The sequence below is a fragment of the Ambystoma mexicanum genome, chromosome 12 (assembly GCF_040938575.1).
Source record: "Ambystoma mexicanum isolate Mex_15411 chromosome 12, UKY_AmexF1_1, whole genome shotgun sequence".
NCBI classification, from domain to species: domain Eukaryota; kingdom Metazoa; phylum Chordata; class Amphibia; order Caudata; family Ambystomatidae; genus Ambystoma; species Ambystoma mexicanum.
Window position 1 is genome coordinate 874,543,903 of NC_090936.1, and position 18,109 is coordinate 874,562,011.

An 18,109-nucleotide genomic window follows, 5' to 3' on the forward strand; every position below is an offset into this window, starting at 1 on the left:
TTGATTAGTGTTGGAGTAAGAAATCCTACACCCCATCCACCTCAAGGTGCAGCTATCTCGTCTTAAAAAGTACCACAGAGCAAGCTCTGACTCTATGGGCCGGTCATGGGTATCTCGCTCTCCCAGTACACATGTCAGACACATAAATATGATATAACAGGGGCACCAAGACACACCCCTGCTTAAGACCATGATTAGTTTTAATGGTGGAGGAAAGTAGTCTGATAGAAACAGTTGTATCTTGGTATATTTGTTTGATACGATTGAGTAGAGGGAAATAAAGCCCCCCCCCACAAGTCCAAATTGCACCAAAAGCTCCTGCATAGTCAATGAAGCAAACGTATGGCCGCGATCCAGGGGTGGCTAAAGTGGATCGGATGATGTATTGAAGGGACCATATCTTGTGGAGCATGCCCATGCCTTTGCGAAATCCTGTCTGTTGCCCTTTTAATAAATGTCTTGAAGGGGCCAAGCATTCAGACCAAATGTTGCAAGAAATCTTGCAGGAGGAGTCAACCATGGCCAACAATCGATATTTCGCTTTATCCTCACACATGCTCTTCTTATGAACCAGGATGAGGATCAATTCTTTCCAACCTTCCAGTATGTGGCCTTTTTGAGCAATGTCAATAAAGATTTTATGCAATAAATTAGCCCATTTAAGAGGAGCTTTTATATCAGAATATTGGCAATGCCATCCGGCCACGGTGCCCTGGATGGGTTGAGTCCATGTATGACATCCAGAATGTCCTCCACATCTTTAGTATAGAAATACAGTATACAAGATATCCCGTCATTTGCACACATGGTGTTAAGAAAACGTGAATCTAAGTACAACGTTCTAATATGATTCATCCACATAAGCTCTGGAATGGGATTGATTTCACTAAGCCCCATCCCAGACATATGTTTTTGGTACAAACACCAGAACTCTTTATTATCCCTACCCTAGAGAGCATTGAAGACCATCTGCCATTGGGTATTGGGTGTGGAATACTTATGAGAGGTGATCCAGTTTTTGTATCGGGTATGGCAATTAGCTATCATAGTTGTCATTTTAGATGTTAAGTGTGAATATTTATGCTTAATCCAGCTAATAAAAGACGTTTGCTCCCTTTTCTTAGCTGCAATAGCAGCATCATAAAAGTTATTAGGATCAGTCTCGGATCGAATAATCCATTTCTTCAAGGTAAATCCTGAAAGTAATAGCTTATCAAAGTCATCACAAATATTATCCACATTCAGTCTATTCAGGTGACCAGATAATATGAGGGTTCTTACTAATTTCACATTGCATTTCTCTATATTTATTTCAATGCAGAGGATCCTATTACCCTGTGGATATTTTCACCAGGCACATACAGAGATTTTTATAGAATTATCACTGAGATCATTAATCAAAGTCTCTAATATGGTGATATGTTCCTTCAGGTAAGGTGCTACAAAGATGTAATCTATCCTAGCAAAGACTTTACCATTAGACCAAGAATAATTAACAGAGGGACAACACATGTCAATAGGGTTCAGAAATTCTAGGCTGTAGCCCTCAAAAAAGGAAAGCCATCGGGCACCTGTAATAACTTGAGGGATGGAATTGCATGTATAGGAAGAAGGATCCTTATTCATGTCAGCCTTGGAGAGGAGATTAACACCAGAAAGGGTGCTATCCCCATTGGTGAATGTACCATCTGTCTCTGCTTTAGCCGCATCACAATAGGAGTTGAAGTCACCCACGACAAGAAATTGCATACTGGGATGATGCCAATTGCATTCAGTGAGGATGAGTACAGTACACTTCATAATGGAAGTAGTCTTAAGCCCACCTGGAGGGTCAAACACATTAATTACAAGTAACAGGGGATTACAAAGATGCGAAAATGTATATAATACAGCACATGAATCACTAGACGGGGTAAACTTAGGCAAATATTGAGATAAACACAAACTGATTTTAGCCCCAATACTGAGACCACCAGAAGGTCTGCCAACAGAAGTTTACACCTCATGTCTACAGATTGTGTTTTATCCATCCAACTGTAATTTATGACATAACCATGTTTCTTATAATGCAAACACATTGCTATTAATAAGGATACTATATCCTAAGAGGTTATTCATTGTAACGCTCACCTGATTCTCGCAGAGGCGGCGGTCTTGACTGGGCGACTACCGTATCTTCAAAGGTGATGTGCAGCACCCGATTGGCTCTTTGGGCTGGACCTCTGTGCCCTGTATGCCTGACGTGCAGAGTAAGATGTCTGCAGATAGAAAATACGGGGTTAATGAACTGGGGTTATTGGGGTGTCCCTATCTCTTTCCTCTTCTCCTCTCCTGTAGACCCCCACAGGTTAACGCTCTCACCTTAGGTAAGTGAATGCCGAGCTCTCCATCTGCCTCGGGGCAGGGTGCTGTAGCCAGTTTCTTCACTGGATAGGTAGCGCAGGCCTCTTGACTTCAGAGGACTGCTGTCCGTCGTTTACTGCACGAACTGTAAGTTTCGAGTAACTCAAATGTCTTTAAAGTCTTTAATAATGATGTCTCTTGTTTTGCAGGGTTCCGGCGATGGCGGATGACGGGCTGAAGTGAGTTGAAGATGGAGCCCGTGTGATGAATAGAAGCGCCTGGAAGCACGTAAGTTTTGCAGGTATAAGTTTCGGAGCGGCTGCAGGGTGCCGGGATACCCACTGGGTTAGATGTGGAAAGGAGTAATGGCACGTGAGTATTAAAGTTCCCCAATGTCTTTAAACGCACCTTGTTTTGTCTTTCAGATGCGAGATGCAGCGCCGACGGCCTCCGGAGCGTGCGAAGAGTTGGTAAGCTTTTGTCTTTCAGATGCCGGAATGCAGTGTGAAGACCTCCGGAGCGCACGAAGAGTAGGTAAGCCTTTGCCTTTCAGATGCCGGAATGCTAACCTGTTCTTTCTTGTCTTTATAGGTGTTGCTGAAGACTGGATTCAGGATGGTAAGCCTTTTTCCTTAGGCCCAGGACCGGATGCAGAAGACACGATGAGCGTTCTGCTGCAGAGGGTGCAGAATAACGCAAAGCAAGATTCATCCACCGGGTGTGGTTTAAATAGCCTCCTGTAGTGCTTAGGTGTCTCCTTCCACAGCCACGCCTAAGTAAGAAAAGAGTTCCTGGTAAAAAAAGAGTTCCTGCCTTCCAGAAGAGTTCCAGTGTTCTGAATCTAGGGAGTGGCTCCAGCCCCACCCAACAGGAAAAGTAGTTCCAAACAGAAGAGGATCAGAGGCTCAACTGGCAGGCAAGTAAGCAGCATGGTCTGCTGCAGGTAAGTCCACCCAAGCATTATGAGCCCGGCGCTTCCAGCGCTGGGACTGGGCATATTTATGAGCCTGGTGCCACTGGCGCCAGGACTGGGTCCAAAAGGTCCCAATTGGGACTGGTTGGCACTCGGAACCTGGGTTATGGATCTGCTTCCAAGGGAGTTGGGAAAACCCTGACCTTTTGGAAGCAGAGATCATGACAGTACCCCCCCTCAAGGCCCCTCCCAAACCGGGCTTCTCCGGGGGTTTTGGCTTGTCAGGAAATGTTTGGTGAAATCTTTTGATTAGGCGAGGAGCGTGGACATATTCAGCAGGTTCCCAGGATCTCTCTTGGGGGCCGTAGCCTTTCCAGTCAATTAGGTAGAATAGTTTAGATTTGGAGATCTTGGAGTCCAGAATGCTTTTGACTTCAAACTCGAGTTCTCCATCAACTAGGATAGGTTTTGGAGATTTGGTTAGTCGGGTTTGAGGTTGCACGGGTTTTAATAGAGAGACGTGGAAGACCGGATGTATCTTCATGTGCGGGGGCAAGTCCAACTTGACCGCTACTGGGTTTACTATGGTAGTGATGGAATAGGGACCAAGGTATCTTGGGTTGAATGTGCGTGGCCCTTTTAGAGATAGATATCTGGTGGATAACCAGACTTGATCCCCTACTTGATAGTGAGGGGCTTCCTTCCGATGTTGATCTGCTCCTTTCTTGTATTGTTCTTTAGCCCTTTGAAGGTGAGAAACAGCTTCCTTAAAGGCTTGGGTGATTGTAGAATGCAGGTAGTCTACTGCTGGTGTTTCAAGATCTTGGAGGGGATCCAACTCCGAGGTTCGAGGGTGACTGCCGTACAAAAGAAAAAACGGGGTTTTCCCAGTTCCCGAATGGACAGAGTTATTGTAGGCATACTCGGCTATCCAAAGGATATCTTTCCAAGTTTTTTCAGTTTGTTCCAGCATGCAGCGTAAATACTGTTCCAGAGTTTGATTGGTCCTCTCGGTTTGTCCGTCGGTCTGAGGGTGGTGACTGGTCGATAGTCTCACATCAATTTGAGCCGACCGACAGCAACTTCGCCAAAAATGAGAAATAAATTGACTACCTCGATCCGAAATTAGAACCGAAGGAAAACCGTGCAGTCGGACGATGTTTTCGAGAAATTCTTGGGCCAGAGTTGCTGCTGTTGGCAAGCCTTTGAGCGGAATGAAATGCGCCATCTTGGAGAATAAGTCCACGATTACTAGAATCGTATTGTATCCGGAGCATGGAGGTAGATCGGTAATGAAGTCCATAGAAAGCGTATGCCAAGGGCGAGGTGGGATGTCAATAGGGCGTAAGAGGCCTGCTGGTCTTTCCTTTTGACTCTTGTTTTGGGCGCATACTCCACAGGACATTATAAAGTCTCTGATATCTTTTTTCCAAGACGGCCACCAGAAGTAGCGCTTGATCTTTTCTGAGGTCTTGGCTATACCGGGATGACCTTCCATTAAAGAGTCGTGATAACAAGAGATTACTTTTTTCTGTAAATCTGTGCTGGGTAGGTATAATCGTTCTTGGAAATACAATAAGTTGTCCTTTACTGCAAAGTCCTTTCCCTGCAGATGCCAATTCTGTATGTCTGCTGGAGTTACAAGTTGCCTGGCTTTATCCTTAACTTCCTCTATGGATTCTGTGGTGATTACACCCAGAATTCTTTGTTCGGGAATGATTGGTACAGGTTTAGGGTTGATCAAGTGTTCTTCCACTCCCATCCGAGAAAGGGCATCGGCTTTACCGTTCTTGGTACCAGGTCGATAGGTAATTATGAAGTCAAACTCGGCAAAGAATAATGCCCAACGGAGTTGTCTAGAGGATTGGGCTTTTGCGGTTTTCAAATATTGCAGGTTTCGGTGATCCGTAATCACAGTAACGGTGTGTCGGGCCCCCAGCAGATAATGCCGCCAAGCCTTAAAGGCAGACTTGATAGCCAGAAGTTCCTTGTCAGTAATCGTGTAATTGACTTCAGGAGGCGAGAATTTGCGGGACCAAAATGCCACGGGATGCAACTGATTGGTTACCGGGTCCTTTTGTGATAGAACTGCCCCCATGGCAAGGCTTGAAGCATCAGTTTCCACGATATAGGGGAGTTCTGGGCGAGGGTGTTTTAAGATTGGTGCAGAGATAAATTTAGTCTTCAAATCCTGGAAAGCTTGTTCCGCCTCGGTAGACCATTCAAAATGTTTGTTTTTCTTTAACAAGGCAGTGATGGGCTGGACTATTCGAGAGAACTCGGGGATAAACCTGCGGTAAAAGTTAGCGAAGCCTAACATGCTTTGCACACCTTTTACGGAGGATGGTGATGGCCATTTGAGAACTGCATCGACCTTCTTTGAATCCATACACACTCCGCCAGGTGATAATATGAATCCCAAGAATTCAACTTCAGTCACGTTGGAAACACATTTTTCCAAGTTAGCGAAAAGTTTGTGTTGACGCAATCTTTCGAGGACCATTTTCACGTGTTTCCGATGTTCAGATTCCGATGAAGAATAAACGAGAATGTCGTCGATGTAAACAACAACACACACATCTATGAGCTCTCTGAGGACATCGTTCATAAAATATTGAAAGGCGGCCGGGGCATTGCAAAGTCCGAAGGGCATGACCTGATATTCAAATAGCCCATACTTGGTGCGGAAGGCCGTCTTCCATTCATCGCCCTCTTTTACTCGTACCAAGTGGTAAGCTCCTCTAAGATCCAGCTTTGTATATATGCATGCTTTTCTGACTTGGTCCAGGAGTTCAGGGATCAAAGGTAATGGATATCTATTCTTAACGGTGATCTGGTTCAGGGAGCGATAATCGATACAAGTTCTAAGGTCTCCTTCCTTTTTTGGAACGAAGAACAAAGCTGAAGAGGCAGGGGACTTGGAGGGACGAATAAACCCATTTGCCAGGTATTGATCCAGGTATTGTCGAAGGTGAAGGTTCTCAGGCTCGGTGAGGGCATAAATTCTACTACAAGGAGGAGTAGATCCAGGTATCAGGTCTATCTGGCAGTCATAAGACCTATGAGGAGGTAGAGAGTTAGCCTGCTCCTTCCGGAAAACATCTTGGTATTCTAGGTATTCGGGAGGTAACTGGGGAGTCTCTGAAGAAATTGCTGCCAGTGCAACACCAGGTGGAGGGTGACACGTAGAGACACATTCTGGAAACTGGACCGTTCTTGCTCGCCAATCGATCAGAGGATTGTGTTTCTCTAACCAAGGTATTCCTAGAATAATCTGGAACTGAGGGGCCTTGATCACATCGAACACGATCTTCTCATGGTGTCCATCTTGACTTACTAGCGTCACCTCTTGAGTGGTGTGCGTTACTGGCCCGGAGGCTATCTCCGTACCATCCACCGTAGTAATGACGTCCTTTACAGCCTTGGGACAAAGAGTTAGATTCATCCTCAAAACCATTTCATGATCCACATAATTGCCGATGGCACCGCTGTCGACGTAAGCTTCAATTGCATGTAATCGACCCGGATTATCAGGGCTAATGAGGACCATAGGTATCACGAAATGCGAGGTCACGGAACTGGTTTTCACGCTCGGCAAGAGGACCTCTATTCTTGTCGGGCGAGGTCGTTTCCCTGCTCAGAGTTTGTAACTGTGGTAACTGCAGCTCCTACTGCCTTCTTGGCAGGTTTCACCGGACAGTCTCGAAGAAAGTGCCCTGAGTTTCCGCAATATAGGCATAATTGCAACTGTTTTCTCCTTTCCCGCTCCCTTTGTGTTAGAGGACCTTTCAGACCCCCTATTTGCATGGGTTCCCCGGAGTCTACTCCTTTGGAAGGAGTTGGCGGTTTGGAAAATACTCGAGCATCAAACTTGGAACGATCGGCCTTCCTGTTCTGCAGTCTGTGATCTATTTGAACGACCAAGTCTATATAATCCGAACAGTCTTGTGGGGGATTCACTACTTGGGCTAAAACGTCTTTGAGCTCTCCACGTAGACCTCTATAAAACAGCGTAATCCTTTTGTCCTCAGGCCATTGAGATTCCACTATTAGTCTATTGAAAGATGCAATATAAGCCAAAAGGTCTTGATTACCCTGTCGCAACGAAAGAAGCTCATTGTCCAAGGCCTGCCCCTGTGCATGTTTTGCGAACAGTTTTTCCATACTAAGCTGAAAGGCTTGAAAATCATGGAGAACCGGATCATCTTGATTAACTAGAGGGATCGACCAGTCTGCCGCATTGCCACTAAGGTACGAAAGTACAAAAGCTACTTTAGCTTGATCAGTTGGAAAGGCTGCTGGCCGGCATAAGAAGTGCAACCGGCACTGATTGATAAATACCGCAAACCTCTTTGGGTCACCAGAAAATCGTTCGGGCGGAGCCAGAGGTACATTCCCAGGTGGGTTGATCTGCACTGGATTCATAGAGTATGTTGAAGGAAGATTTGCCCCTGATGCGGGTAGCGGGGTCTGTCCGGCTTGTGACTGTAGCAATTGTCTAGCAAGATCATCTGTTCTCTCCTTGGAAATAATTAGTTCCCTTCTTAGAGCGTTCGTTTCCTGACGAGCTGCATGCACTTCTGCCCTTAGTTCCCCAAATAACCGGGCTAGGTGGTCAGTATCCGAGGTTTCCATAGCGCCTGGGCGAGAGTTTTGCGGTAGGCTTTGCGTTCTGTAACGCTCACCTGATTCTCGCAGAGGCGCCGGTCTTGACTGGGCGACTACCGTATCTTCAAAGGTGATGTGCAGCACCCGATTGGCTCTTTGGGCTGGACCTCTGTGCCCTGTATGCCTGACGTGCAGAGTAAGATGTCTGCACATAGAAAATACGGGGTTAATGAACTGGGGTTATTGGGGTGTCCCTATCTCTTTCCTCTTCTCCTCTCCTGTAGACCCCCACAGGTTAACGCTCTCACCTTAGGTAAGTGAATGCCGAGCTCTCCATCTGCCTCGGGGCAGGGTGCTGTAGCCAGTTTCTTCACTGGATAGGTAGCGCAGGCCTCTTGACTTCAGAGGACTGCTGTCCGTCGTTTACTGCACGAACGGTAAGTTTCGAGTAACTCAAATGTCTTTAAAGTCTTTAATAATGATGTCTCTTGTTTTGCAGGGTTCCGGCGATGGCGGATGACGGGCTGAAGTGAGTTGAAGATGGAGCCCGTGTGATGAATAGAAGCGCCTGGAAGCACGTAAGTTTTGCAGGTATAAGTTCGGAGCGGCTGCAGGGTGCCGGGATACCCACTGGGTTAGATGTGGAAAGGAGTAATGGCACGTGAGTATTAAAGTTCCCCAATGTCTTTAAACGCACCTTGTTTTGTCTTTCAGATGCGAGATGCAGCGCCGACGGCCTCCGGAGTGTGCGAAGAGTTGGTAAGCTTTTGTCTTTCAGATGCCGGAATGCAGTGTGAAGACCTCCGGAGCGCACGAAGAGTAGGTAAGCCTTTGCCTTTCAGATGCCGGAATGCTAACCTGTTCTTTCTTGTCTTTATAGGTGTTGCTGAAGACTGGATTCAGGATGGTAAGCCTTTTTCCTTAGGCCCAGGACCGGATGCAGAAGACACGATGAGCGTTCTGCTGCAGAGGGTGCAGAATAACGCAAAGCAAGATTCATCCACCGGGTGTGGTTTAAATAGCCTCCTGTAGTGCTTAGGTGTCTCCTTCCACAGCCACGCCTAAGTAAGAAAAGAGTTCCTGGTAAAAAAAGAGTTCCTGCCTTCCAGAAGAGTTCCAGTGTTCTGAATCTAGGGAGTGGCTCCAGCCCCACCCAACAGGAAAAGTAGTTCCAAACAGAAGAGGATCAGAGGCTCAACTGGCAGGCAAGTAAGCAGCATGGTCTGCTGCAGGTAAGTCCACCCAAGCATTATGAGCCCGGCGCTTCCAGCGCTGGGACTGGGCATATTTATGAGCCTGGTGCCACTGGCGCCAGGACTGGGTCCAAAAGGTCCCAATTGGGACTGGTTGGCACTCGGAACCTGGGTTATGGATCTGCTTCCAAGGGAGTTGGGAAAACCCTGACCTTTTGGAAGCAGAGATCATGACATTCATAAAAGAGCGAAAGCCTCTGGTGTTCCAAGAAACAAAATTTAAATAAGTGGGTACATCACCATTCCATATGCAATCTTGGTAATTTTGATATTACTTAATACTTGTCTTGTCGAGAATTTCGATTTGATTGCTATAATGAGATAAAAAAGAAATTTCAAACCCCATCTTTAGAAAGAGTTGGGAAAACAGTAAGAGATAAGAGATAGTCAACAATAGCAGGTGAGATCAATTTAACCAGTGTCCAATTTCTTGTGCTGTTAAGGGTTGGAAGTAACACTAAATCAATGTCTTTCATGCTAATAGTAGAAAGTTGTGGAATGCAGTGAATAGGTTGCAGCACCTGCTCTCTGTTTAGAAATGGGCTGTTAACTGTTTTGAATAATTCAGTGATTTTACTCGATCTTGCTCCATTACCATATCTTTCTGGGCACAAATCTACACCAACATGTTTCCAGCAGTCTCAAGAGTGATGTAAAGATTCCATGTTGGCTTTGGATTTAGCACCCATGAGATTCCCAACAATGTTGCCTGCCTCTTCGCTTTGGTTAACAGTGTGAGCATTATGGTCCAATAGATGGAAAGGGGCCGATCTCCAGCAGAGTCAAGGGAAACTATAGAGGCTGCCCTGGCAATAGGTGTTTTGGGTTGATGTAACCAAGTATCCAACGTGCCTGGAGGGTGCTTTTTCCCAGGACAATTGGGCTTTCTCTTAAGATGCTTTTGGGTAATGTCTATAAGGTCATAGGTATTAACTGTGGAGATGCATGAAAGTTTAGGTGGGGATGTGATTTCTAGTGAGCCTATGCTTTTTTTACAAGGGCCCTGTTTGCCATTTGCCTTGGGTTCTGTTTTAGCAGGTTCTTTCATTTTTTCTTCTAATTGTTCTTTCGTCTATATCTTTTCCTGATGCCACAGGATGTCATGAGGGGGGAACCATTCTGGTCATCATTAGCTTCTACAACAGTACAAGGCTGAGAAGAAGGTGTCGCGACATGCAACTCCACAGCATCAACTGCAATGGGCTCAGCCTGTATGGATTCTAAGTGTGGCACACCTTACATCAATAACTAGCCGTTGTTGCTGGAAAAAGAGTTGTGCTCATTAGAGTGATCTTCATACTTTCTGTCAGGATCACTGTTGTTTAAAATGGTGTTCATAATTTTACCAATGGTACTACCTTTTGCTCCTTTGAGATGGTAGTACAAAGGGTAAACAACCCTTTGAGTGGTCTGAGCAAAGAGCACATCTCTTTAGATATGTCGGAAGAGTGGGTCCTGCCATTAATGTCAGGATCATTAAAAAAATCATAGAGTTCCTCTGCAATTTTTCCCAAATCTGGGAATTTAGAAAGATCGAGGCCAATAATGTTACAAGGAGCTTCCATGCATAGAATGGGAGAACTCGGCAGTGGAAATACAATTGATTCACGTCGCAAGCTATAGCACATGTTCAACAGAGAATTATCAGTAGGTGGTAAAATAGAGCTATTTGTGTGCGACAATACGAATATGGTACACCCTCGTGTAGCTCCATATTATTTGTTTTATTTATTTATTTATTGTGCATTTGCAAGGCACGTATACATCAAGTAAATTGTGTGTCAAAGTGCCCACAAGGCAACAGGGAGGAAATGAAAAACAAATATAACAATGAAAGATAGAGGCAGACCTTGTGAGCATTCAGAACGTGCAAGTGCAGAGAGAGAGGGGATGATGGAGTGTGGGTTAAGTGCTAGGTATCAAATTCAGTGATTTTATCCCATTCCTTTGAAATATTGTCTTCCAAATCCTTTGGATGAGCATAGACAGGAGCAATGTTAAGTTGTGTTTTTTTCACATGCAGAGCTACAAAGCTGATAAGCTTTATTCTTAGATGCATACTCAGAAAAACATGCAAATCCTTAAGTGGGCGATGAGAGTGAGCTCTTGGCACAAGATAAACAGAAGGAAAAATGTACTTACCCTCACTTAAAAGAGCAGCAACAGTGAGCAGCCAGAATGCTCGACTGCCATTCGCAAAGTAATGAGCAACAGGCAACGCCCACTACATCAGTTCTTAAAGACACAGCAGTTAGAGGAGGGGCCACCAATCCCATGCAAGTCATTTTCAATGTCCAGAAAAACACAGAAGAATGACACAGTGCTCAGGACTGCTTGACTGCACTTCCCAAAGACACACATTGTCAACAGTTTTTTAAAAATATTAGCTGTGTCTTCTAGACTTTGTGAAAAAATGAGATCATTGACATAAAAAATTATTGCTTTGTACATCTGGGATTGTTTCTCAGTCCATCTTCTGGATCATAATTGGTATGGCATTTTCTTACCACATTAGGTAGATGTATGACAGTCTTCGTTAGAGTCAGCTGTGAACCATTATTTAGTTTTGATGATTTTTTTTGGCACTTGCGCGACAAAATTGCCAAAACCATAGTTACTGAAGAGAGAGAGGGATTATGGGTTCTGAACTGAAAATATCTGGTTGGCATAGCAACAGCACTTCCTTGGCATGAAATAACCAAATCACTAAAATGGAATGAGAAGTTCCCTAACAATATTTGCTCCAATGATATATGATATGATATGGCATTTATAACGTTCCTGTACACAAGTGTTTCTGGGCGCCAACACAAGTGTTTCTAGGCGCCAGTCAGCAGCAGCTTTGTAAGAAGCAAGTCTGGTGCCAAACCTTCCTTTTCCCAGCTGCGCAGTGATCTCCTAGTGGGCTTTTTTGGGCTTTTTTGCATGGACAATTGGGCTATTGTTGGGATACTTTTGACAGAAGATCTGTTATTTTGTCCTCTTGAGGCTGCCTTTCTAAAGAAACACACTCATCCAATGCCTACTCTCTCTTCCCCCCAGCCCCACTCTCTATAACCCCACCCACCCAATCCCAATCTCTCTACCCCCACTCACCTACCTCACCCCCATTATGTGTGCTGGTTGGGTTTTGTTTGGGCTAGTTTGGGCTACTTTTGTCAAGTCCTCCTGAGGCTGCTTTGTTCTTCATGTTTTTGCCCCAACCAACTACCATCACCCACCCACCCCCACTCTACTCTCTATACCCCCAACTGTCCACACTACCACCACTCTCTTTACCCCAACCCACCCATTCTACACTCGCTTTCTCCACCACCACCTGCCCTAACCCCACTCTCTAACCCATCCACCCACCCTAACCTAATCTCTCCACCCCCAAACACCCACTCAACCCCGCTCTCTCTAGCCCCACCTATTCAACTCCCGCTTTCTCTACCCCACCCACCCTAACCTCACTCGCTAACCCACCCACCCTACCCCACACTCTCTACCCCCACCCACCCTAGCCCCACCATCTACCACCACCCACCATCCTTCTCCCACTCTCTCTGCTCCCACCCATCCTACCCCCACTCTCTCTATTAACAACCCACCCTCCCTACCACTGCTATCACTACCCCACCCACCCTACAACCACTCTCTCTACCCCACCCACCCTACCGCCACTCTCTCTACCCCACCCACTCACCTACCCTCGCTCTCTAACCCACCCACCTTACCCCCACTCTCTCTACACCCTCCAACCCACTTTCTCTACCCCCACACTCCCTACCCTACCTCCACTCTCTCTACTCTGAACACTCCCCCTAACCCTACTCGCGCCTTGAAAAACTTGTGTACAGGCGCGTTACAAATGCCATATCATATCATATCATACTCTCTCTACTCCCACCCACCCTACCCCCACTCTCTCTCTACGCCACCCTCCCTACCTCCACTCTTTCTACCAGCACTCACCCACCCTGCCTCCATTCTCTCTACCCCCACCCAACCGCCCCCAACCGCCCCTCTCTAAAACCCACCCACCCCCACTCTCTACCCCTTTCATCCTTCCTCTTTCTACTCCCACTGTCTCTACCGATACCCACCCACCCTACCCCACTCTCTCTACGCCCACTACCCCAACTCTCTCTGACCCAGCCACCCACCCCACCCTATCCCCATTCTCTCTACCCCCACCCAACCGCCCCTCTCTAAAACCCACCCACCCCCACTCTCTACCCCTTTCATCCTTCCTCTTTATTTCTTACCCTTTCTCGCTCATATCTCCTCTTGCTCATCATCAATGGCGCCCTCTCGATCGATTCCTCCCTAGCACTATTCTCCTTCCTTCTCATTCTCTTGCACACCCGGGCCTCTTATCGCATCCTCCTTTGAAACTCTGCACTCTCCCCCTACATGTCCCCACTACAGCAATGTGGGACCGTGCCTCAGGAAGCTGCCCATGTCACCCCCTGAGAAATGGTGACACATTACTCTAGGGCACAGGGACCCTTCCCAGGAGGTCTCTTTGGAACCAGTGCTTCAAAGCCTATCATGATTTAACAAAGATACTCTCACACAAGGGTTTTGATTACTTGAGTCCTTTTGAAGTAGGCAAACATGTGAAGAGTGTGGAGCTAGCCCAGATGAGAGGTTTAGGCCCAGAGATTGAATTCTGCTAGGGCTCCCTAAGCTTTCTGCTCCTACCCACTTCCTGCATACAAAGCACTCTAGGTATATTAATGATATTGAATTATATAGCTCTTATGCCTAAGTGCTTTACATAGAACATATATACATACAATATCACCCAACCGAAGTACTCATTTATTGACCTCAGAAGGATGAAAGGCTGAGTTGGCCTTGCCAGGATTCAAACCTGTGACCTGCAGATCACAAATAGATCACAGCAGCGAGCGCTCAACCCGCTGAGCTATCTTACCAGCTGATACCAGAAGACAAATGACACTGTTTACAGTTCCTGGGATTGGACCCCTGACTACAGGTTTTGGACCGATCCTCTGTGGCAATTTACCTTTATAAGGGGAGAAAATCCTACCTTTTCTTGATTATATCTTTGGACTTCAAAGCTAGAAGGATTCTCCTGGAACTCTGTTGGGAATACAGTCTATTCCAAAGTCCTCTGCCATAGGATGAAGATGAGTTTCCTTGGAAACGACTTCTCCCTACCCACCTCAGGGGCACATTTGGCATGGCACTACTGTGGACCGAGGCCTCTCTGCTGTCTGTGCACTGGATCCAGGATCCTGCTCTATAGCGGTGACGGACTTCCGGTAGGTGCCAGACAATTTTCATGGAGTGGAAATGTGGAACAAAGAAGTCACCTTGTCCCTGCAGACCCTGTAGTGGATATCATGACAGTAATCACTGCTGCTTTAGTAGTAGTGTGGGGCTTAGTAGGCATTTTAGGCATCACTCATCCCTGTACTTCTGCAGTGCAGTAGTGATTACATCACAACTTGTCCCTCCAAATGGCTAAATCCATGAAGGCAAGCCTACATTCATATAAGAGTTTGATGATTGAACCACCAGAGGCCACTGAGTCATATCTGCCCAGTTCCTTCCTAGGCATAGGCATTTGTTCTCAGCCATTGAGCATATGTTCTGTCATTGCATAGGCTCAATTGGCATTTTGTATTGTTCACAATTTATTTTGAATCACAATAGCGACAAATAAGAATTGTACAAATTATTTTATGCCTTTAAAGCCTCTGATCCCTTATGCAAAATGCAACAAAAACAAATTGAGTATTACCAGTCATGTGACTTCTGGCAACCTAAACAGTCGCAGCTTTCAGCATTTAACAGAAGAGAGAAAAGAATGACATCAATCTAGACACCATCATTATGGATTTGATAGATGTTAGGTCCAGTTTATCATTAATTGATGCAATTGATGGCTATGCTTTCCACACACTCCCCACCAGCTGTTTACTGATTACTCTGAACCTCACCCCATGCAATTTGATAGGTTCAATCTTACTTTTTATACTAAATAATGATAATGATATGATAGGTTATTGATAACGCACTTAATACCCAGAGGTTTCTAAGCACAGACCTGGGGATCGAACCTGTGGTGGTCCGTGTCATCTTGCTTCCAAGGCCAGCACGTTGCCCCTGAGCTATCCTCCCGAGACTAGGCGCAACAGTAAGATCTCCTACACTTCCCAAGAATTGTTACAAGGCACAAGACTACGCTCTGGCTTTACCCCAAACCATAATCTGCTGTTAGCATCAATTTATCTTTCAAATAATCTATAACTCAGAGTAGCATTATATTTTTTATGTGTCGTTCACTGTCTGCCAATTATATCAAATAGTGCGATTGTTCATTACTGTGACTATCGTTTTTTGATGGATAATTACCAAATTATTATCCAAATAATTGTGGAAGAAGGTATCAGTGGCACGTCGAAAACCTACCGGTAATCTTTCAAGGGCTAAATTTCAGCCGCAAAGACCTGGACTTGTCCAGAAAAAAAGTGCAAATCAGAAAAATACAAATTGACGTCTAAGGGGCTTGGAATACAGCATTTTTTAAGACCCTTTCCATTTCCGATTTCCTCCCATACAGATCTTTACCTAAGTGTTAGAGTAGACAGTGATGATAACTATGTGTAATACATGGATTACCCCACTGAGCAAGTTTTCTCCAAAATAGATCACAATTCACAATGTCAAAGGCTGTGGAAAAATGTTTACAAAGTAGCAATAAAGGTTTTTGGGCGGATTTAGGGATGCTTGTTATAAAATGTTAAATGAAAAAACGAATTATAAATTCACTTACATTACAGCCAATCAGCAAGCAGCAGTATTTAATTCGACAGTTTACAATTTTGTATAGTAAAGCATGGCAATGAATACATACACCACAAGGGCAGTATTGTAGAAAGCATACCTGCATTTCTGGCTGTCCATTTACATATACTGTGTTGTTATTCACCATTTCTACGATTGCAACACCGAGATTACAGCGGATTCCGAAAGAAATGCAAAAGCCCAGGCCACTCATGATGGCGATGATGTAACGCTTCGGCACCCCACAGCAGTAGCAGTCGAAGAGCGGCGGCTTCGGTGTGGAGGCCTGCACGGGCCTTCCTTCTTCCGTTAATTCAATGTGATCCTCTTCCACATTGACGCCGTCAATTTTCCTGTAGAAACATATACAGAGCATTTACAATGAAAAACATAGCAAATAACCCCATTATACAGAACAGCTTTTGAACAAAAATATTAAATGCAATTTTCGCAGGTAAGGAGCTGCACAGTTATACAAACATCATATTTCATGGGGAAATCATCTGATGCGTAACCGAGTCCCCTTTACTCAAACTTATAATGTTTTAGTAAAATTAATAACTACATGTTAAACTTGAAGTAGTTTCAATTTAAAGAATTACAATCAGTGGGTTAGGCATAATGGAGAAAAGTATTTTCATTTGCATTCGATTTGTGTATGACACTAGCTTACCTGGGTGGAAAATCCCCAGTGCTACAATCCAGCATAATGCAAGACGTGCATAGGTAATTTAGTGATCAAAGAGAAAGCTGACATGTTTTTAAGGTCCCTTTAAATTGTAATTATATTGGAAGAGGTTTCGGCATCCACGTAGCAAAGCGCAGGTGTCATGTATGTTGTGAGTAGTACAGAAACATAGCATCTAGAACAGGACATTTGGCTTCTCTCTGTATGTTTTACACAGCAACAGACCTAGCTTTCATAGTCAATGGTGAGAGATCATGGGAGACATTTGTGTAGAACATCTGGAGAGACCCATCTTGTAGATCCCTATCCTAGAATACCGATGACCAGACCTCAGGCACTGCTTCATGTAATGGATGTAGACTTTCTAGTGGGTTTATTTTGCAGAGTCCCTGGGTGCTTCCAAATCGATGTCACGGTGTAACAGTGTAAGCGTATTTACATTTGCGTTAGAATACCTTTGCATATGTATTTTGTGCTTGTACGTAGCATGATTGGGTTGCGTTCTAAGGTGCCTACGTATCGGCAAGATGTTACAATGAAGGCTGTGTTGTGTGGAAGTGTTACCATTTTACGTTTGATCAGTTGACGACCAAGAGCCTAAAATGGTGCAGAACAGCAGCCATCATTGTGGCAATGAAGTTGGAGCCACAGCCACGCTAAAGGATTGTGGTGCAGAATGAATACCAATTGGTTGGCAAGCACATGAGTGCCCATATGGCTGTGCGCAGATTAAGTAAGCGACAGTCCCAGGCACAGATGCGCCTACCTACACGCCCCGCTTGAGATCAAGTAGGCGGGTTTAGCCGCATGAGAACCAGAATCACGACCACGTGCCGCTTTGGTACCAAAGGAAGTGGTCTATGTCATATGGGTGGTCGAGCAGTATTGAATCGAGATCGGATGGTCCTGCAAAGCCATGACACCAGGATGTAGCCGTTGGAACGTCCACTATTTATGTAGCAGATTAAATGTATGTTACGGATTTTTCTGTTTGCTATTCATTTTGTAAAACTGTATAAAAGCACTGAGGTTCCTGTGCTCTGGGACGAGGATGCTATGCTGGTTGTCACAACCCATTTCTGTACAGTTGAGTGGAAATACACCTTGCCTCTACCTTTGCTGCCTGTTTCCCTGTTGGTTTAATTGGATTATGTTTGGTGATGAATTGTGGCTTTCTGCTTTTGGTACTGTCACGCCTCGGATTCACCATGCCCATTTGGGTTGGAAATGGAAGTTATGGACTACTTTCTTTTGAACCCCTTTGTGCACAAAATGGATAAGCAGCCCAATTGAAACCTCTAAAGTGGTTTCAGAAGAGAGCTGCCTGTGAAGGTTGGTGTTTCCCCTCTGGCTGCGCAAGTGTGAGCCAATACATAAAAGTAATTGTTAAAAGGGGAACAGTTCGAATAAAAAGGACACATTAGACTGAAAACCTAGATAGATAATGCAAAGCACAATGGAGGGGGATCAGAGAATAATGGAGGAAATGAAAAATGCCAG

At 45.1% G+C, this 18,109-nt stretch overlaps 1 protein-coding gene across 1 annotated transcript in view; it reads right to left on the minus strand.

The window, feature by feature from the left end:
- Window positions 1-18,109, minus strand: part of SLC17A8 (solute carrier family 17 member 8) — a 769,865-nt gene that overhangs the window by 583,949 nt on the left and 167,807 nt on the right. The window contains exon 2 of the mRNA XM_069629352.1: window positions 16,022-16,274. Coding sequence (XP_069485453.1) covers window positions 16,022-16,274 — 253 coding nt within the window. The remainder of the gene's footprint in view (window positions 1-16,021; window positions 16,275-18,109) is intronic.